At 40.6% G+C, this 22,126-nt stretch overlaps 2 protein-coding genes across 5 annotated transcripts in view; both read right to left on the bottom strand.

The window, feature by feature from the left end:
- Positions 1–1,962: 1,962 nt before the first annotated feature.
- On the bottom strand, positions 1,963–21,074 carry LOC103462557 (stereocilin). Of its 4 annotated transcripts, none has more exons than XM_008405435.2 (30): positions 18,891–21,074; positions 18,604–18,762; positions 17,641–18,519; positions 15,957–15,981; positions 15,300–15,858; positions 13,258–14,145; positions 13,115–13,177; positions 12,914–13,039; positions 11,970–12,136; positions 11,705–11,891; positions 11,372–11,487; positions 11,065–11,197; positions 10,768–10,953; positions 10,192–10,230; positions 9,935–10,111; positions 9,575–9,724; positions 8,644–8,702; positions 8,418–8,541; positions 8,238–8,320; positions 8,023–8,158; positions 7,398–7,600; positions 7,128–7,218; positions 6,836–7,007; positions 6,571–6,740; positions 5,672–5,827; positions 5,441–5,583; positions 4,452–4,600; positions 4,110–4,207; positions 2,237–2,384; positions 1,963–2,135 (listed from the first exon to the last, which is right to left on the bottom strand). In XM_008405435.2, exons 1-30 carry the CDS (start codon positions 18,988–18,990, stop codon positions 2,047–2,049), a joined length of 5,775 nt encoding a protein of 1,924 aa, XP_008403657.1. In that variant the 5' UTR covers positions 18,991–21,074; the 3' UTR covers positions 1,963–2,046. The 4 variants fall into 4 exon arrangements, with proteins under 4 accessions (XP_008403657.1, XP_008403656.1, XP_008403655.1 ...); XM_008405434.2 differs by having other exon boundaries at positions 17,641–18,762; positions 18,891–19,051; positions 19,378–21,074; XM_008405433.2 differs by having other exon boundaries at positions 17,641–18,762.
- Positions 21,075–21,180: 106 nt separating this feature from the next.
- Positions 21,181–22,126, bottom strand: part of LOC103462558 (growth arrest-specific protein 8-like) — a 5,019-nt gene continuing 4,073 nt past the window's right edge. Inside the window, exon 12 of the mRNA XM_008405437.2 lies at positions 21,181–21,458. The gene's annotated coding sequence lies outside the window, so the exon portion shown is untranslated. The remainder of the gene's footprint in view (positions 21,459–22,126) is intronic.

The raw sequence follows: 22,126 nt of genomic DNA, 5'->3' as shown, positions 1-22,126 counted from the left end.
AAGGAATTTCATCTCCTATTCCTAAATTAAAATTTTGGCCTTATACTTGTTGATCTGTGCCAAACTAGCTTAAACATATTTTAAATGGTAATTCATCTTCTTTACCTCTCCTTTATTCTACAACCGACCACAATTGTAGTCGTGAATTGAGTCTTCAATGGTCCTTGCACAAGAAGGGGAGTATTTCAGCGGTCTTTAGAATGACAACAAAGTTAACCTTTTTCTTCAGTGAGTTTTTTCCATGTTCACTAAGGTGGACCGAATGTGCTAAGACTTCGTAATATGTGTTTGACAAGTGTTTATTGTGTTAAAAACACATAAAATGTCCTCAAATTGTGTCATTTTCACATTTTGTTCAGTTCAATAAGAAATGTAGCTGCATTCCCAACTCCTCAGTCTGTCCATTTTGCAGCCTTCCTTACTTCCCCACTCTTTAACTTTATGATATAAAAATATGTTACATATATATAGCCGCTGGCGCTAAAGAAACATTTTTTTAAAAAATGAGACATCACTAAATTCAATTATATATATACACATAATTAGGTTCCTAATTAGAACAATTTGTCATTAGGAGATCACCAAAAACAGACTCCCACACTAAAACAGGTTGCTCTTGAGCCTCCAGCTATCGGATATTTTCCTGGAGCTCTGCCAGCAAATTAGGTTACAGCAGCATCTTCACCACCTTTAGCTACATCATCATCCTCACTTTAACAACTACAGCGTCTTAATGAGGTCCTGCATGTATCCCTGCTCCAACTGAACTGTGTGAAATAGTTGACTTGTTTCCAAAGCTGTTTACCGATTCTGCAGGAGCCTGCTGCTATTTGAGTTAAGAGCTTCAGCATGGCCTGAGCACCGTCCAAATTTCACTTCTACCTGCCCTGTAGGTGTCGCTGTGCTGTGCTTAAGCTACATAAAATGAAAAGATACTAACTATGCAACTAATCTGAGTTGCATTGGCTTATAATATCAATACTTAAAATTGTTTTAGGAGATTTCTAGTAAATTATAGCGTCACAGTAATGTTAAACAGCCACTGACGCATGATTCCAGTTTAGTAGATTATTGGCAATTTCTACTATCATCAAATCAATACTTGAATTTTTTCATAATTATTAGCCCTCAGTTGTTATTTGCTGTTACTAATTTGTTTTGCACTATTAGGATCTTACAGTAGGTTTGAGATGCATGGTATTTCTCGCTGTTTTAAATAAGGTTTTCTGCACTTCCAGCGGTTTGCCAGTAGGTGGAATTGAATGGAGTGACAGACTAAAGTTAACTGAAGTGGCTTAGAGGTAAGTTACCTATTAACAGTCATAAGCCGCTTGAGAAAATTGACTTTTGAATGTAGCTGCAACTACATTAAATGAGTAAAAAATAAGGTCTGAATTTGGATAACATACAATTAGATGTATTAAAACACATTAAGTAAGATGGTTTAATTAACACAAAGCTTCACAGAAGATCTAACCTCATTAATGCAGAGGACAAATTTTGAAGTTCAAATAAATCCACACATTACATTTGCTGAATTTGCACAGAGGACGCGGGGCAGCATTTCACACGAAGGACTCCAGGAGCTGCTGTGAGAAAATCACTGAGCCAACAAGAGTTGTTACTGAACGTGTGCGAGATGTTAACGGTCTATTACAGGTTGCTGATTCCTTTTCTGTTCTCGCTGTTCCAGTTTGGTTCCCTGCATGCAATAAAATCTCCTCTCAGGTTTATTTCCCTGGTTATGCTGTACAAATGTTAGAAAGCCTGTTCCTCTGTCAAATAAACATTAATCACTGTCACCGCATGTTGTTAATGTGCGAACAAAAGGTCAATAAACATTGCACAACAACGCGAACAGTGATTTACATCCTATTAAGCTAATAGCGTCAAAGTGAATCATATGACGCTACAAAGCACATCTGATGTCTTTGTAAATTCAGACGCCATTACAATGAAGAGTGGGGTAATTGAAAATATTTATTTGCATTACAAATACAATACCAGGAGAAGTCAATGTGAGAATAAATTTTCCCCCCCATTATTTTAAATTAGCTGCTGTAACAAAAGGCACAGAGCCAGTGAGCGCAGAGCGAAGCTGTCCGCGTTCAGGACTGACGGAGAAGAGCTTCGTCCTGCAGAAAACATGGAGCAGAATTCATCATGACTAAGCTCACACGGTTTGACACGGACTCTTCACAAGAGTGTTTTCTCAGAAAACAAAACAAGAACACACCTCTGAGCTCCATCAGGACGTCTCCCTCGTAGCGAGCCAGTCCCACAGCGTGCCTCTGTTCTGCGTCCAGCTCTGCCCACTGCTCCTCTGTGACGGCCCACGCCTGCTCTGCACTCAGCCACGATAACTGCACTGCACTGAACACCACCTGTAGCACAGAACAAGAAACACAAACTGTCGGTATAATGCTGTACTGTAAGGCTAAAGCTTTTCATTACTCTTTTTAAAAGAGAACTGTGTCCATCTGTCAGTTTTTATTGCTTAACACATAATAATCCTGCTTAAATTTTTTTGCAAAAAGATCAGAGCAAAGTTAAAAGCAAATTGGGAAACTGGGTCTGATTTATTTAACACTTAAGGCAAAAGAAAAGTGCCTTAAATCTTTACTAAAAACACGGTTATCATTCACGGTCTGTCTGTCCAGTGTCATTAGGCTGCTAAAGTAAAACACGCTCTGTAGCTGAAAGCTGTAGTTCATCAAACATTTCTGAGTTGTCCTGATTAACAAGAGTAAATTGCAAATCACATCATCGCAAATCAACTAAATTAAAGTCAGGATTATAATTTGACATTTTTCCCTTTTACTGAAAATATATATTATTTTTTTTTTATTGAATTCAATTTAAAACAAATCATGATTTCTATTTCTTACTTGAGCCTTGATTGTTGCAGCAGAATGCTTTTCATTTGCCTGACTTATTTTACAGTTCTGCACATCAAGTTCATTGAAAGACATTTTTGGACTTTTCCAGACTAAACAGGTCCTATAATCAAGTCATGACAAGTCAAAGTTGCTGGGACAAATTCACCAGGCGTTTTGCTCACTGTAAATGTGTGCAGATGAGAGTAGAGGCATCCTGAGAGAGTTTCTCTCCTTTTTAAAGCAGCTTCCTGACATTTAAATGAGGTATGATGAATTAATCTAGAGGAAAACTCCCCTGTATTGATGCATATTTATGTGAAATGCAGTCAGAGCAGAACTACTTTAGATTCTGAAACATCGGAGCATTTTGAGTCATATGGACAGAGTGAAGATCTACAGAAAGCTGGTGGCATTTCAATATGGGGATAAGTAAGAGGAAAAACCAACCTGCTACACCAGTGGATTTAAAAAAACAGGATAGGAATGTTTCTAGAAAGTACTAAGTATCCTCCTCATGTCAATCCATACTTTTTATCTTTGAATGAATCACTTATAAGTTTGAGGACCTTTCAATTATTTTGTAAATGTAAGAAATGTTTCGTTTTAGTTTTGGAAACCATGAAAATCCTTAATGTGGACCGCTTAAAGAATTAGAAAATAAGGGTTTTAATAAAATGACGGCAAAAGTTTCTGTAAGGCTTTATTGGTGAAGGTAGTGACTGTCAGAGAAATGTGAAAATCCAAAATGCTTGCTGATCAAATATCCACTATTTATTAAATACAAGATTACATTACTAAAATGTAAATCAGTAATTATAACATGCTATTATTGTTTGTTAAACTTGTTAATACTTGTTTAATATTTTCTGCATGACATGTCTATTATGAAATAAATTAAACTGTCACTATAGCTAATCCAAAGCTACACAATTATTAACGACGTACTAAAAAAGTTTATACATTATGAACATTTAATTAAATCAAATTATAGTTAAAATGAAAGTATTTCACTACATATTGTATAATTCATTAAAATGTTCATTATAGGAGTTGTTCAAATTAATCTGAGGTATGTATTTCCCTCTTTATTACAATTTAAAAAGATGTATTTAAATAAATTGTGGTGGTTTGCAGCTTATGTGCATAAAGCTTGTCATCTGTGCTGTTAGCCTGCATTGATACTGCAGGTTCATCTGCACAAACACCTTTTTATTAACAAGTATAACTCACTGCCATCTTTTTCGGAGACATCAGCGCTATAGCTTCAGGGGTGATTCCCTCCATTTGTTCTTGCAGCAGAGCTGACAGCACCATATCAGGCAGGCCCGCTGGAAACACGCACAAACACTGGAGTCAGGTAATTAATGTTTCTAATTTCAAATCACAGATAAAGTGTTCAAAAAAACTTTTCCTTCCTCCTCCTCGAGCCTTAACCCTCTGGGACTGTTTTAATTGGACCTATCTGTCTAACAGCTGCCATATTAACTCTTCTCACTCTTTGAATGCAAGACGAATTTCAGAAGTCTGTGCACAGAAAGCTTGTACCCCGAGGAACAAAGTGCTCCACTGTACCTGCAAGTGTCCCGATTTCGGTGAAAATCTCCGGCCCCCAGGCACTGACTGGACCAAAGGCCTCCGCTCTGGCCAGGCAGTTTGTCAGAGCCTCCATCTGCTGCTCTGTGCAGGGCAGGGTCGTTTCCCGCAGGAACAGGACGGCCACGCTGCAGGTTCAGAGGAGCTGTGTTGTTAAGACGGCACCAGTCGTACAGTTGACATGTTCATTCGTTTTATCTTCTAGAATCATCTCACTCTGTTGTGCTGCACGAAAAACTGTCACTGCTATATTTCCTTCTACTAATAGTAGGGGTGTAGTGATACAATAATCTCACGATACGATACRATACAATACAATAYACAATATTCAGCTCACAATAGGATATATATTGCGATATTCAGCAAACGATACAATTCAATACACTTGTGCAATTTTCTGAAAGATTTTAGAAGGACAGAGTGATTTTGGTGACATTTTGTGACCGTTATAAAGTTGGATTGAATTAATTTAACTGAAAACTGATTAAAAGCACCCACTACACAATACCTGGCTCTGGTTGGACATGGACACAGACTTAAAGTCGACAGCTGGACAAAATGAATAAAAGAAGTGGTGAGAAAACATGTAGGGGATTGACACAAGCATGTGGTATGATAATGAGTTTCATTCTTAATCCTTTTGTGTTACTATTACAATTAGGAGTAGATTATTATTGTGATATTACTATCATAATTAGCTTTTTATTTTATTTGTTGGTTATATAACTCTGAATTTGTGTCATATGTGGAATATGAGCTGCAGTTAGTAATTATTCTGAGGCGCAAGTCTGGTTGTTACTTAGAATTGTCATTATTGCTAATAATAATAATAATAATAATAATAATAATAATAATAATAATAATAATAATAATAATAATAATAATAATAATAAGTTTAACATAAGAATTAATTGATAATAAATAACTATTAACAATTATTTTTGTTAATAATAATAGTAATAGTCCACCTGAGGTTGTAGGGGCTCAGGCGTTTCATCTCCGTGGGGTTCAGACCGCAGATCAGATGGCCGAGCGTTGCCATATCAACAACTGATAAATGTTCCACTTTCAGTCCACTTTTCCTCAGCACACTTAAAACCACCGCTCTCATCTGAGAAAGGTGAACACCAGCATTCAATAATCATTACTATGTAAATTCAAGCATTCATCAAATTTTAGATGTAGAAAGAGGAAGTTACCTTTCGAGGGGTCCAGTTCGTCAGTGAGCCCAGATGTACCAGCACGCCCAGGTCAGTGAGACTGGTGTCCTGAAGCTCTCTGTCTCCCATCTCTGTCAGCAATGATCCCAGAGCGAGCACCTGATCCGCTCTCAGCTCCCTCACCGGACTCAAGGACTGCATTGGACCAAGCAGAGTTCAACCACAGAATGCGTCAGGACAATTCGGATTCACGTCCTTTAGAGCGACAAACTTTAACATGGAGTACCGTGGTTTTAATTTCATTTTAAAAACAAAAAACAGCATGGTGTGCATTTACAGACCCATTTTTTTAAAAACTGAATATTACTGAAAAGCCAATTTATTTCAAGGACTTTGATACAATTATGGAACAATTACATACAGATGGATGTTTGGAAGCATTTATTTCTCTTTATTATGATTATTTTCCACTTAAAGGTAATTAAAACATGACATTTAGAATACTGCATCAGACCACAAAAAAAAAAAAATATTTTTAAAAACAGAAATGTGAGATTAATGAAAAGCATGGAACTCAGCTTGTGTTGCTAGGTAACGGGCTGGGCTTTGCTGGAGTTGCTAGGTGGGGGGGCAGTGCCTGCTGATTTGTGATGGAAGGGTTTTGAAACAGGTCATTTTAGAGACGCCAAAAAACATTAACTTTATTTATTTTTTTTTTTAGCGCTTGGGCTGTTTTTAGAGGCAGCAGACTCAAATGGAAGTACAAAAATGTACAAATGTGAGTTTTGCACATTTTTGCCTCCAGAGATCTCTTAAATGATGAGACTTTATTAATTTATAAGCACCACAGAATGTTTTGTATGTGTCGCAGGAAGAACTGTGTGAAAATGCCTTGCACTCGTTGTGAGTGCTGTATTGTCTTGTGGAGTTTCTCTGACCTGCCTGAGCTTCACCCAGAGCGACCGCCGCTGCTCAGAGCTCAGCGACGGATCCTGACCAAAAACTTCCACACACTCCTTCAGCTCATCTAGGGACATGCGGCGAAGCTGGGTGGGGGTCCAAGCAGACGGGAACGTTCCTCTGATGTCCGCACAGCTTGGGACTGGCACTAAGTAAAACACACAGGTGAAACCAGTGTTATACTTAAACTTAGCTCACATGTGAAATGTTTCAGATTCAGCTGGTTGGAAGCATGTGTTTAACCTTTCGCTCTCCGGTTTCGCGCTTTGACAATTCCTCGAATTAGACTCCAGGTCTGCTTCCTGCGGTACTGCTGGTCCACACACTGACTAACACAGATCCCACCGACCAGACTTTTCTCCCAGCGCTTTTGACCCACCAGGACCTGCTCCACTGTGGTCTTGTTTAGTACCGCCTGTTCAATAAAAGCAAGATCATAAATTTGCAGAAAAAAATTAGTTTGGATTACTCTCATAGATTAACAGAAATAACTAGTCTGACTTAGTTTACACATTAGTTTATTTGAGACTCTTACCAGGGGAATGGAGTTGATCTGCTTTGTTGAGAGAGCAAACACCAACCTTCCCAGATGCTCAACATCCCCAACCTGCCATTTGGATGGATTCCTGGCAAATAACCACATGCTTGTTATTATTGCTGCTGCTTTATTAAAACAATATCTACATATAAGCACAGAACACAAACTTTAAACTGTGGACAGCATTTTCAGTCACAGATCGCCAAACCTAGACTCTACATCCATCAAACCAATCAGCTCATCCATGCGGAGGTGAAAATGTTTTACCCAAGCAAATCTCTCTGAGTGAGAAGGTCACTAATGTCTCTGAGCGCCTCTTTGGGAAGGCAGAAACTCCTCATCTCTTCCAGCCGCAGAGCCAGCGCTCCTCTGTCCACCAGAGCCAGACTGTCTCTGTCCAAAAATGGCAACAGAGGCCCCAGGACATCTAGGAGGGCACCATCAATCATCCCCGGAGCCGGAAAAGAACCCTGTGGAACAGCACAAACACAGAGATTAGCTCTAGATTAGCTCGACTTCACAACGTCATCATTCCACTTCAGTAAAAACTGCTGAGCGAGGAGAAGACTGCTTCCAAATCATTTTCCATCTGCTTCTGAGCAAACAAATATGACTTTTAATATTTTATGTCTCCCCATCACTCAGCCTGGTTTAGATTTCCTAAGAAAATTGTTCCTGAGTTGGTATTTCCTCTGGATTGTCATGGCAGCTTTTTATCACTTCAATTACCTTAACACAAACCTGTGATTCCCTATTCCACTAATTAGCGTTTAAAATTACACCGCCATCTGCTTTCCAATCACACTTTCTCACTTCAAACATATTGCAGTGTGCAACCATGTTCGCATCTTGCAGTAAACAAGGTCTTTGTGAAGTTACAGTGGTACCTTACCAGCTCAGACAAGGCCTTCTCAGCTAAATTTGTCTGTTTATAATGAGGCAGTCTCAGGAAATCAAGAAAGTATAGTTGAATGTGGCTCAGGATTCCTCTGACAGATGCATTTGACAGGTTCTCTAGCATTGTTACCCTGGAAAATAAACAAAAAGTTTCAGCTGTAGTTCCTGGAGAAATGTGTTATATTTATCTAAGACACGTTGCTTACTCACGGTAACGTTGCTGCAAACCCAGAACTCAAAGAACCGAGGTCAAGTTTAGGTTGTTTCCGCAGCTCATCTACAAGGCATTTTCGCTGGGAATATAATAAAAATAACGTAAACATTATTTCTGAAGTATTTGTTCAGAAACAGTTACATCTTGTGGTTGCGTGGATGAGGTTCGCTTCTTACCAGAGCCGGTCTTGGACCTCCAGGCAGATCAGTCAAAAACTGAAGCAGCTCAGTAAAATCTGTGTGGTTGGTCAAACGCCTCACAAAGTCACAACTCATGCCAGCAGCAACACGACCCAAATCTCTGTTGGCAGCAGAGAGGTCATTGTTGACCGTTACTGGAAATCTAAAGTAACTGTTTGGTGTGATTATGCTGCAGGATCAAAAGCAGGAATACAAAACTTACTTCACCGTCTTGATGGTGATATTTTTGAATTGTTGGATCTGTCTGAACAGAAATTGAGCCTGTGTATAAAAATGAAAGATTATTGTACATTTTAAAGGGGCAGTGTTATGTATTGTTAGAAAATGACTGAAACAGGTTTGAGGGTTACTGACCCACGCCTGAAAGTAATGGTTCAAAACAGCTAAAAACCTTTTTTTAAATGTTTTTTAGAAGCAAAGATTGTATTTTTCAGATTTGTAAGAAGTTGGATTCATGTCCTATTATTACTTTTTTTTCCCAACAACTCTTGAGCCAAGAACAAGATTTTTCTTCCATGGAAACAAAACACAGAGTGGTTTTACAGGCGTATCAGCAGGAGAGCAGCTGCTCCAGGCAAAAATTTGCTGCTAAAAATTGCCAAAAATGTGTTTTGTTTGCAATGAGATTAATTCCTGCTTAACAGCAAACATACAAATTAAGGTTGCATTGTAATTTATATCAATACAGCAGTACTGGCTTCAGGATAAACTCTAATATCTAACCTTGTTAAAGATTCAGATCATAATCTGTACAGTATATAATTCATCAACAGGGTGTCGTAGATTTCAGCATAAGTGAAAGGGGTGATCTTTATTAAATTAATTTAGGTCTTGTTAGGCTGAGAACAGGTGGTGAAAGCGCGCTCATACATTCTTGGCTGTGATAAAAATCCCTTTAAGGCAGCCATTATTAATTTATGCCACACTCCAGCACACTATTGTACTACATCCAAAGTAATTAGTCTGATGGCAGCTGATGTGAACGGAGGATTAATATCCTGAAAGGCTCATGTGAAGCATATCCAATGGGTTGCTGATAAAAGGGAGCAAGACACCAAGCTGGGAAGATTCTCCTTTTTTACCCACTGTTGACGTTTCACAGAAACATGAGCAGATTATAGAAGAATGTGTACCTGCTGTGGAGACCACTGTACATCTCTGTATGCGCTAATGCCTCTCCAAATGGTGCCGCCGTTCATAGCTGGTATCAGCTTTCTCAGAGGGACAAAGGGAAGCAGACAGTTTGCCTGCTGAGAGAAGTTCCTCGAGTCTTTGTGGAGCGTCTGTCAACAAGCAACCAATAAAAATAGATATCAGACAACCACTACAGTTCCTGAAAGTACAAATTAATCTGATTCATTCACCATTTAAGACTTAACATTGAGATTGAAACTTTAAAATGTGTCATGCCGCATGTGACATTGAGTCCTCAGCAAACTAAGAAAGGAGAAGACGGTGAGAAGTGACGCTCTAAGGCGACAAAGCAGCATCACCTCCTGCATTGCATTGAATAACATGGCTCTGTGTCCAGGCTTGAGCTCAGTTTCCAGCCTTCTCCAGCACGGACAGTGGGCATCCTCACTGAAATCAGTCCACCGGAGGTCTCGGAGCGCAGCGGGGAAGAGGCCGGAGAGTAACGGCTTCAGGCTGCACAGGTTTTCCACAGAAAGCTGGCAGGAGGAGAGGGACACGATGCTGAGAGCGCAGATGGCTGACAGTTAGTGCAAATGTTCTGGACATGATTACTTACATTGCCGTCTTTTATGATCTTGGATAAAATCTGAAACGCCTGAGGAGAAGATGGAAAAATGTGTTATGCAACAAAAGATTTGGCTTTCAAAGAAAATTCACGCATTTTAAACGGTAATGGTATTACAACTTATACACATCATGTCACAAAAACTATGAACTTTAGTGTAGTGCTGTATGCATAACATTCATCATTTCTTTATTAATGAAAAAGCATGCTGCGGACCTAGAATAACCTCTCACTGCAATTATACATGCAAGTCTTTTGGGTACGACTCTGTCAGATTTGCACATAAATGACAAACTAACAGAAAAAAATGAGAATTATTCAAAAAAATATATTTAAATTAAACTTTTCAATCAAAATCAGTATTCGATTTTTGTGGAAAAGCAGCATGCATCTTTGTTCCACACAGGATCTTTGGAAAAAGAAATGAGAGGTTTCTGAAAACCTTTTTTGTAAGACATTCTGCTCATTATTACACACCCATTGGGCTGAAACAGACAAGAAAGCCACAAAAGCAAAGCGGAATAATGCGAAACTGAAAGTGTGAAGAAGCACTCCCTCCCTGCTGACCTGCGCTGGTGAAAATGTGTGAAAACCAGGCTCTGACAGGATTTCCAGCAGTCGTTGTGAGGTGAGTGACAGCAGGAAGGAGGCTCCTAACTGGGGCAGCAAGCCGCTGAGTGCAGACAGCTCTGAAGAAGTCATGCTGCTGATGTTCAGCCTGCTTGATACTGCTGGGATCAACCAGGATGACAGCTGTAGCGTCCATGAAACATGGTTAAGCAGAGTCAGTCACGCAACTTATAACAGCACATAAAAACAAACTCTAGTTCATGCTGCAAGTGGTTCAAGTAGTGGGCAACACACCCTGCTGCTGGAACTGATGAGCCCCTTGGAAATGCACTGAGACAGCTGCTGCCAGAGAGCAGAGGATACAGCTGGGTCCAGAAGATATAAACCCAGTTCTGCAGGATCCAAGTAGCACGCGAGAACTCCTAATCTGGAAAAGTACTTTATTCTTTACCTTGCCTTCCTTCAAATCAAAGGTAAGTTCAAACAAGTCTTGTAAATATGAGTTTCCAACAGATCAGCTGCATGCTGCTTGTAGTAACAACGTAGTTACAAGTCCTTTAGTGACCCAAACATAAATAAACATAAAGAATCTCAGTCCCACCTCAGCAGGTCATCACCAGTTAGGTTCTTTCTCCTGCTAAAAATTGTCCGTAGCACATGGCGGCCCCGCACGCCATCCAGACTGCTGTTGCCTATCAACTCCACCAGAGGAGACAGCTGAGGAGAGAATCAATGAAATGCCCAAACTAATTAAAACGAGATATAAGACACAGAATATAAATTCAGCAACTGCATAACTCATCAGGCTTAATTGTTATTATTGCATATGTTTTGTTTATCTTAAAACAACATAGAAAACTTTTCAGCTCAATATTTAGTGTTTCTCCTTATTCAGCACCGCAGTGACCTGAGGTGCTTTTATTTAATCTCTGACCTGTTGAGATGTCAGCTGCTGAAAATGATGGACAGGTAGGTAAGGCAGAAGTGGGAGGATGGAGCTGAGGAAGTACGGGGGCCATGTGGGCACGTCGCCCACCATGTTCRACTGCAGCAGTCGCTTCACAAAAGCCTTCTTCTGCAGCGACTTCATCTCTGAACTGTGGTCACGAATGGCTGTCAGCCTGAGGAGCAGCAACAGGAAGATCGCTGGAGGAGAGTCATCGTTAAATTAAACATTGAATACTCTACCGGTGACTCACACGCTGTCGTTCACGATCAAGGAGGCTGGGAAGTTCATTATGTCAGAAACAGACATGAAGGGGATGAACTGAGAAAGGTCAACAAAGAGCTCTGGGGTCACTCTGGGGAACTTGTGGATGAAAGCCGCTGTCATTGTTTCCATGGCCTGCAACTCTTGTTGAGAGGCCTGAAATACAAGATTAATAAACAAGATGAGAGAAGACGCATGTAGATTTATTTAAGTAGCTCTGAAATAACCACAGAAAAGTACAAAACATTATGAGATAGGTAATGAACTTTGTCTTCGCTTTGTTCATGAGAGCCAACAGAAACTACTTTAGCATAACAGTAAGGGTGTTTTCACTCATAATATTAAGGTAGACCCAAATTGAATGGGACCAAAAATGTAACATTTGTAACATTTTCAGCAGCTGCAGTTTGCTTAGATACTGCGCTGTGTCAAATGATCCAAACTCATTGAAAAAACAGTTCTTCACCTTGTCTGTGGTGGAGCGGCACCAAAAACAAAAACCTCCACAGACATTGAGCAAACTTCCTTCTTCACAAAATGTAAACAAAAGTGGAGTGGAGTCAGATTTTAGCAACTGTGGGATTTCTCTTCTGTCTGATAAAATATCACTAATTTTTCCTACTAATGTTTGTTTTGGTTGTATTTACCCAGAATGCCCTGTTCTATAGTCCGCTTCTTGTTTTTGGAGCGGTCTCTGATCCATCTGCATTCACATATGCATTCAAACCACGCCAGAGTTCACTTTCTCTGAACCGAGACCAAGGGTCTCAGGCGGACTAGAATTCACTTTCTTGATCTGCACTGACTGGGCATTCACACCTCCCCAAACGAACCGGACATTCTAGTCAAAGAAACTGCGGTTTGATTAATGTGGACTAAGCAGGCATGGTGGGAATTCACCCTAAGAACTATGAATAAGCTTGTGGAGTCAACCTGGCTGGTTTCAACTTGAAGCTGGTCCCAACTTTGATGCATGTGTGAGATAAATCTCTTCACAGCCTCTTTCTCTGCAGACATCACCAGAGAACGAATGCTGTCTTTTGGCATCTGGAGATACTCCTAGTGAAATAAGACAAAAGTCAAGTGAGCCAATCAGTTCTGTAAAATGAATCTACAGCTGCGAAGACACAGTACCTGCAACAGAACCCTGAGAGCGGACGAGTTTCCATTTTCCTGGATGAGGTCCCAGAGGACGGGCTGAAGTCACAGCAGAAGCAGGTTACTGACTTGTTGTTAATGTAGGAGATGGAAAAAGAACTTGAACAAGTGCATCTTACACTGAAGCAGCTCAGCAGGTCCTCCTTCATGGTGGCGTTCTGCTCTCTGCGCAGGAAGACCCCCACGGTGTGAAGGACGCTCATGGAGGCCTCAGGTCGCAAGCTGGCCCAGGAAGTGTTGTCAAGGAGACTGGACAGGAGGATGGCCTGGCCCAGACCCTGCCTCGCCTCTCGTTCCCCTTCGTCCAGCCCCGAGGACAGACCCACCACAAAGTCCAAGACACGTAGCACGTAGCCCAGCATCACCAGAAACCCCTCTCGCTTGCCAACGTCCATCTCACACACACTCAGCTTGTGTATGAGGTCGATCAGCATCGGGGTCGTCTCCACGCACAGCTGGGAGGTGTCAAACTCATATCGTGCTGGGAGCATGTCAAAAATCCTTTGCAGGAGGCACTTATTGCTTTCCTGCTGAGCCTGCAGATCTGAACAGACATCTGCAAACTGTGGTATCAGTCCTACCAGCTGCTTGTAGAGCGTAGCATTTAAACACATGTGCTCTCTCAGTCCCTGAGTCTGTCCACACAACTCCAGCAGGGTGAAGTTGGTGAACTTTTCCACAGTCCACTCCCTGTACTGACAGGGCTCCCTGAACGTGTCGTCAAAGGTGAGGTTGTCAATCTTGGAGCAGTATGCTGCAGCCCAGCTGCCTTCTGGCAGGGACTGCTGGGAACCAGGGGAGTCTCTGCCACACAGAGCTGAGATCAGTACCGAGTTATTAGGAAGGAAGCAGTTTCTGAAAGCTTCGGCATTGAGCGACCTGCTGCCCAGCTGAGCCAGACAGTCTTCACTGAGTTCTGGAATCACAGCTGCATCTCTTGACAGCTGCACACAAAGGTCATCGATGCTTGTCTGGTTAAAGAAATGATAGTCCTGTAGTGCTGCAGCCTGCACACACAATGCACACATGGAGATCAGTGAACAATTGCAGTACATAGAAACACATTAGACCTCACCTTTCACACACTTCTATTCACTTTCACCATGGTGTTTGAAAATCCATGACTTTAACGCAAATCACACTTTTAAGTCATAGAGATGATGTCATTATTGGCTGACAGTGTTGGTACTTTTTGATCTCTGTGCAGCATTTGAAGCTGTTGACCATGATATTCTAATTAGGCGACTGGAGAGCTGGGTCAGAGTCCCTGGAACCACGCTTTACTGAGTCTTACCTAATGAAAAGGGACTTTGTTGTATCAGTACGCAACCTTTCAAAAATCACATGTGGGGTACCTCAAAGTTCAGTCTTGGGACCCCTTTTATTTAATATCTACATAAAGCTCAAATTATAACAAGTAATTCAATTAGTTACCATATGCAGATGATGCACAGCTCTACTTTACGATGTCACCAAGTGACTATAAACACATTGAAGCACTGATGCATAGATTAAATCAATATATCGATTTGCCATTAGTACTTTCTCCAGATGAAACAAAACTGAAGTAATTATTTTTGGACCCAAAGAGAAACAATCAAGAGCTTCACCTTCAGAGACACATAAAGACAATCTATTTCCTCAAAATTCAAAGAGATTATAGATTGCTGACCACACTTTTACATTTGATCAACTCATTGAATTTTCTCATTAAGAAGCAGTGTTTTTCAGGTTATTTTTATATCAAGAGTTAGTCTTATCACGAGAGAGTAGTTCTTAATTAATTAAATAGAAGTGTAATACTGTATTACATGTCATTCATGTAACTGTAAATTCAACTTCCCATTCTAATAAAAATACGGGATGGGATGGGATTTAACAACATAAACAAGTAGTAAATCATCAAAAAACACATATAAAAGAAGCTCCTTCATTATAAGAATTCATCTTTTAGACTGACTATTCAGTAGGTATTAAACTAATAAATTAGTAGCTAATGATAAATTCTGTACTCATTAATATATTTTAATGTGATTAGCAATGTTACACATTTTTCAGGTGGAATTTAAGTTAAAACCTGCACAGTTTCCCTGAGGAAGGTTTGTGCCAACTTTCAAACTCTCAAACAAAAGTTTTCACTCATTAAAAATTTACTCTTTACCTGCTGTGCTTTCTGCAGCCAGAAAGAAGAGTTGGCACACACCGTGTTATTGAATTCATGGGCAAAGAACTCAGTGCAGACATGGACCCAAAAGAAGTCCTCCTCAGCAGCAGACAGGTACCAGGCTGCATCCGAGCAAGTGGCGTGCAGATCGAGCCCTAAATGAGTCGCAGCAGGATTACCCGACCCATTCTCGCCTTCAAACAGTTTGCAGTAGAGGAAGACGGTGAAGTTGGAGACACCCGTCAAGCCTGGGATGGAGTCATTACACGCTGCCTCCAGAATTTCTGTGGAGGTGAAGAACTCCATCTGTCTCTGCTTCCTGTTACTCTCTGTGAACTGTCTGGGACCTGCAGCTGACGGTTCACGACTTTGTGTCTGTCTGAAGGGTTTCTGTGAAGATGGAGTCTTTTTTGAAGATGACTGAGCTGGCAGTGGAGGTGACTGTAATTTCTCTTCCTGGGTGGAGGGGCAGGACAGAAACGGGAGTGAGCTTGGGAGACCCTGAGAGCTGGCGCCCAAAGCCTGAGCGTTCCACATCACGTTATGTCGTATCCCCCTGCATAGCCATGGAAACAATTATTCAAGTATGCACATGTCTTTGCAAAGAAAACTATTTAAAAAAACACAGTCCCTCAGCAAATAAAATATACTTACCATAGGATCAGCTGCCTTAAGTTGCCTTAAGAAAGAAAAATCAGAGGCAAATATTTGAAAATTGAAGTGAATGAATGGCAGAAGAAGCAGCTGAAGCCCCCTGCAGTGAACAACTATGAGTGATGCAACAGCTCAGCTCAGAAAACAATGCCCAAGATATAATGTTACTGACATCAATGGACGGATAAAGAGCTTAACTGAGCCAACAACAGAAGTCTTTCACTGGACTGAATGATTATAAAGATTTTAAAGCAGTGTCAGTCACTGTCACATGAAACATGAGCCAGACTGATTAAGCTCTTAAAAAGGATTTAAATGCTTAATTCAGCGCAGCGCACAATTTACTGGCAACCCGTGGTTAAGATTTGTAGAGAAAACCAAAACATAATCTCACAACTCAACATTCAGATAAATACAACTTTTAATTTTAGCACATTTATTTAGTATAGTATAAAAAGTGCCCACATTATTAAATAATGCTTTTAAAAACAATCATCAAAGTTCAACTCATCAGACTTTGTCCGACCACCTTATGCCGAAAGAACATTTCACAATCTCTGGGAAAACAGAAAAACCTTAGACGAATGTCTCTTCTTCGGTCCTCATCTCCCCTCAGTTTATCTTACAAGTTTTCTCTGAGATGATCACAAGAGTTAGATTTATGTCGGGTGAACAATTTCTGTTAATTTGGCCACAATTTTTTAATATCACCAAATGAAAAGACCAAATTACAAACCCTTTCCAATTTCCCAAGCCCACCATATATTTATTTCTGATATTTCAGAGATGACCTAACAAGATTAGGGTTAGGGTTAGAGCCTTAAGATAAGAAACAGGCCCACAGCATTACTATTCATCCTTGGGCTCCCATCCAAATCCACCTGGAAGATTTATTTAAAAAATAAATCTTAATCACCCCCGACCAAACTACACAGGTCCAGTCAAAGTCTCTGAAGAGTTTGAAAAACCCAAATATTGAAGGCATTTTTTGAGCATTAGTCCCAAACAACATACAGATAGCATCAAATGAAAGAAATGGCAACATGAACTGAAAGGTTTATCATAGTGTTTTATCATATTAATCGCAGTAATCACAAAAGTAAGGATTCTGCTGGGGAGTTTTTGAAATATGGATGTGACTTTTCACAGTCCCTAAAATAAAACGTACCCATTATCAAACACACACCTTCACTACACCAGGTGTATGGAGTGCTAAACATCTCACAATTATTGCATTTACTCATATTTTCAACTCATGAGTGTTTGTTGATATTTATTCATGCCCCTATTAATCGATCAATGGACTAACTAAAACCTTATTAATCCCAAACATGCTGCCAGTTTTTTTAGGTATTCCTAAACATAATTAATTAAAAGTTTATTGTTTATCTTGATAAATCACAATTCTCATCACAATAAATTTACAGTAATTATTAGCAAAAATAAAGTGATTATTTCATGATGAGGGTGATTTTTTTGTTGTTATTCTGAGAAGCAGCCAAATGTATGATGATAATAATCCACAACATAAGCATTTGCTCTTTGAACTAAAATTGCTTCTTTTTTTTTTAATCATCAAACATTTCATAATTAGATACTCTGACTGACTCTTTGGATGCTTTGTGGCATCCCTAACATGTCTGGCAGCTGGGTAGGTGATGTAAACCTCATCTCTCATACTTACCCACAGAGCAGCGGCCCTGAAAGTTGGGCTGCGGCACTTCCACCACGCTGCTCACATCATCGAGTATCGCCATGGTAACTCGTGACACTTTCTCCCTCAGGCTGCCGTAGACAGAGCTGCCCACCCTGTGCAGAAGGCCTCGCCTCAGTCCGTCCAAACTCTGCACAAGAGCGAGGTTTTTCTGAGCCTGCTGCCCGCCTCGATCCCCGCCGCCTGAACGAGACAAAGCCTGCAGCAGGAAGCTCTGCACCGAGTCCAACTCGTCCTCTGTGCTCATCATGTCTTCAGTAGATGCATTTGCTGAAAACCCGTCCTGCCTCAACATGGCCTCAGGGGGCAAACTGAAGGGTTTAAAGCGTCCAAATGCGCCGGGGCCCTTGCCGTATCCTGCAGGTTCCCCTGCTGGGTGTAAACTGACCACCGGCTTCCAGTTGCGTGTTTCCAGGAACTGCAGCAGCTGCTGAAGCCAGCTAACACTGAAGGCGCAATCGCTACGACCCTTCAGAGCGCAGATGAAGCCCTGAAGGCCTGCGCTGGCCTGGCCGTAAGTCCCGCTGATTACAGCCTGCAGTGTCGCCTCCAGCACAGCGCTCACCGTCCTCCAGTTCTGAGATAAGAACGCCAAGATTGGTCTGTGGGGCTGACGCTCGGACAGAGTGATGAGACTCTGCAGGAGCCCCAGCAGCCAGTCCCAGTGCGGACTTCCTCTCAGGGACAAAAACCAGTCCTGCACTTTGACGCTGGGTCTGGGCGGTACACGGCCGTTCCACTGGTTCAGGGCTGCGTTGCCTTCAGACTGGAGAAAGAAATGCAGCACCTTCTCCCATAGCTGGTCCTCGTCTTGCTCTGCGGGTTCGTCCTCCAGCTCAGCGCCCATCTCTTGTAGATACAGAGAAATGTTGTACAGGAATCCAGAGAGGCGGTGTCTGTCTATTGGCTTGTTTAATGAAGGCAGGTTCTTACTGGGAAAGAGAGTTTTTAAACCCCCCATAATGTTTCTCACCCAAGAGGGCAAAGACTGGTCCTTGTTTGTTTCAGGTGGGGGTCTCAAACCTGCTTCTTTACTCCATTTTGAGACAATCTCCTTCAGGAGAGCATCTCTGTGGTCCACCTTTTCACCTCCTAAAACAGCAACAAAAAAAAAAAAGAAAAAGAAAGAAAAAAAAAAGGAGACAGCTTGAGCTAGCCATGAAAATCACACAGACCAAAAACAATTACCAGCATGGTCATCACAGTGGTATCTTTCTCACCTGTCCTCTCAGGGATCACCTGTCCAACCACAACAGCACAAACTACGATGGTTGTGAATTTAAAAGCGGCCATTCCTGACCCTTTCTTCACCATCGTCATCTCATGCCAGCACGTGCAGCACAGAACCGGTGTCACATTTTTCTTTTAAGGGTTTTCTTCCCTGTGGATTTTACAAAAACTCTGTTTGACTTTCATTGAGTTTTATCTTTTAAATATGAAGCAGTAGGAATAAACATTTTAGCAGTCAGAAGTTATTAAAGCGTAATGACTGGCTTGCATTGCACCTTACGACTTACACTGCAGGCATCCAGGTCTCCATAGTGCGATTAAACCAGACAAACTACAGTCTATTGGAGTCGAAAACTTTGAATGCCTAAAGTTTATTCATGTGTTTAGCATAAAAGCTAAATTAATTTCAAACACATGCAATTATTTTCTATTAATATGTAAAGAAAGTAAGCAAATAAGGAAAGATTTTTGACTTACCAGTGGTTATAATCCATTTTTTTCTTCAAGTGTCTTCCAGCATCTTTTTAAACTTTTTGTATCCATTACACGGTGCGCTGCCCTCCTTCTGAGTGGGTCTCTATTTCACTACCGCTGTGACTTTCTCTACCTTTCACTCTCTTTCTGGCACCCCTCCCACCAGTGACCATGACTACTCTGCTGTTTTAGATGTATGAGATGCATGACTTGCTTAGCTCCTAAGGTTTAGGTTTATTTTAAGCTTCAAATGTGGGATGTGTTCCACTGTTTTGTGTCGATTCTAACAAACATTTTGCAGGCAAAGGCTTTGCACACATAACCACTGTATTTCAGCTCTCAGTATTCTGATGTATGATGATGTCACAGGAAGGTCACAGCTCTCAGCTATGTGTGTAAACAAGGTGAAAATCTGGATCATATTAATCACACCCAGGGTATCTATCCTGTTCTCGAACCGTCCAGTGTCTCCCGCTGACTGATGCCCCATTGAGCTGGGACTCATCTGGTGATACTGGGTTTGTTGGGGGTGTAGTCTTACCGAAGGGGCCGGGTCAGCGGGACTGTGCAGCCTGTCACTGTTCTAGTCACTTCTATACCTCAGTCGGACAAACGTACAATCGGGCCTTGTGCAGGGGCACAAGAGCAGTCAAAGCACTGTCTGCGGGCTCTGAAACCCAAGAGGGCCGGCTGAAAGGACCCCCCCCTCCCTCCGCCTGCTTCAGCTCTGTGATACTGCGGCCTGCGCAGGGACAATAACTTCCTCCTATATTATTGATGCCACAGGGAACAGCAATCACTCAGTGCAGCAGGGCTCGATTCACCACGGGAATAGTCAATGAGAAACTGGATCCGCCCCATACCTTCCTCCTCTCTCTGCTGCAAACTCGGCCATGGCAGGAGGGAAATCAGCTGGCGAAAATGCTGCTGTTGTTGAGATTTTTTTTAATTCATGGTTTGAGGCAAACCTTTGGTCTAGATTATAACTAGAAGGGGAACAGAACCATGAAAGCCGAGCATTTTATATCAGAAAGCAGGAAATTCTCTCTGTCAAACAAGTTGTTGTGTATTTTTAAAAATGTTCTTTTGCGCASWTCCGTGAAAGAGTATTTTACGGGTTTTAATCGCACAAAGATAATCTGAATAAACACAAAGAGCAGTTTTCTAATTTTGATTTCATTTATTAAAGGAAAAGAAATCTTTCCAGATAACTCTTACCATTAATGAAGAAGTAAATATGCCCCAAATTTAGTAACTGCACACTTGGCAGCAACAAATGTTATCAAACCAATTATTAATGGATCTTTTTCTCTGTATGCCGTCAGTCTTGGTCAGGTCTCTCTTGTAAAATAGATATTTTGATCTCAATTAGACAAATCTGGTTAAATAAGGGTTGTTTATTATTTATTTATTTATTTATTATTAATAATCTTTTTCATCACCATGGAGGAATTTTCACCACTCTTCTTTACAGAATCCAGCCACACTAGAATCAGGTTGGATTCTTCAGGTCATTCCACTACATTTCTATCAGATTTAAGCCAGGACTTTGACTAGGCCACACCAAAACCTTCATTTTGTTTTTTGTTTTTTTTAAGGAATCAGAAAATAAATCTGGTTACTTGTATTCCTACATGACTCGGTTGTGCTTAAGGTCAGAAATGGCTACTCCCTTGCCCATTAGTTACGGTTATTCTTCTGGGTCCCCAATCATCAAAATATCCTGAACATTATTTTTATCTCTCAATATCATATCCTGTTTCTGAACGCTATGCTAGTTATAAGTCAAATGAAATACTGTGCACCTTTTCCAAAATGTTCCACTTTTATCTAACAAATTCACAGAATACTTTTTGTAAAAGTCTTGTTGATCATAAAAGGTGTCTTTTTGGTAAATGTGAGCCAGCAGCAGTTTCCGCCCTGCAGCTCTCCCGTGGATGCCATTTACGTCCAGTCTCTTTTTTATTGTTGAATTATGACCACTGACCTTAGCTGATATTAATTAGGTCTGCAGTGCTCTAGATGTTGCTCTGGGTTCTTTCTGACCTCCAGGATGAGTCTGATATTTGAATTTGATTGATGATCTGAAACATTTAAGTGTGACAAAAAATAAAAAGAGAAGAAATCTGTTAGGTGGCGAACACAAAAACTCTATAGTTAGCTGTTGATTCTTGTATTATTTGTTAGAATTAATCATTACAACACAGATTGTTTTTCATATTTTAGACAGACATGGAGATCTCTTCCAATTTGCTTCCAATTTAATAAGGTTAAGACACTTGAGCCCATTATATTGACTTGAGTAGTGAATAAATGCAGCACAGCAGGTCAGAGATTTGTCAGACAACAAAATCTGAAGAGAGTTTTTCTCTGTACATTATATTTGATCAAACTCACATACATCGAATTTATGGAGTGTGGGTTAAAAAAAACTAACTTCTGCAGAAATAGCTTTATTGTATCAGCTCTAAAATCCGTACAAAGTAACTGGCACACAGCAGAACAAAACAAATAAACCCCCACAAACTACTTTGCAAAATGAAGTACTACAAAAGCTAAATAAAATAAATTTTATACTGTTACTTAACACATACACACAATTCTGAATTACTTCTTTTCTAGCATTTATCTTAGAGCAGCCCTTTATATGCACCTTGACAAGTTCACAGTCATATTCAATAAATTGGAGCATGATAAAATTAAACAGGTACTTTTCAGTAAGTCCATCATTTTTGTAAAAAATTATGGATAT

The sequence above is a fragment of the Poecilia reticulata genome, linkage group LG3 (assembly GCF_000633615.1).
Source record: "Poecilia reticulata strain Guanapo linkage group LG3, Guppy_female_1.0+MT, whole genome shotgun sequence".
Lineage (NCBI taxonomy): Eukaryota > Metazoa > Chordata > Actinopteri > Cyprinodontiformes > Poeciliidae > Poecilia > Poecilia reticulata.
This window is presented reverse-complemented; position numbering and strand designations above follow the sequence as displayed.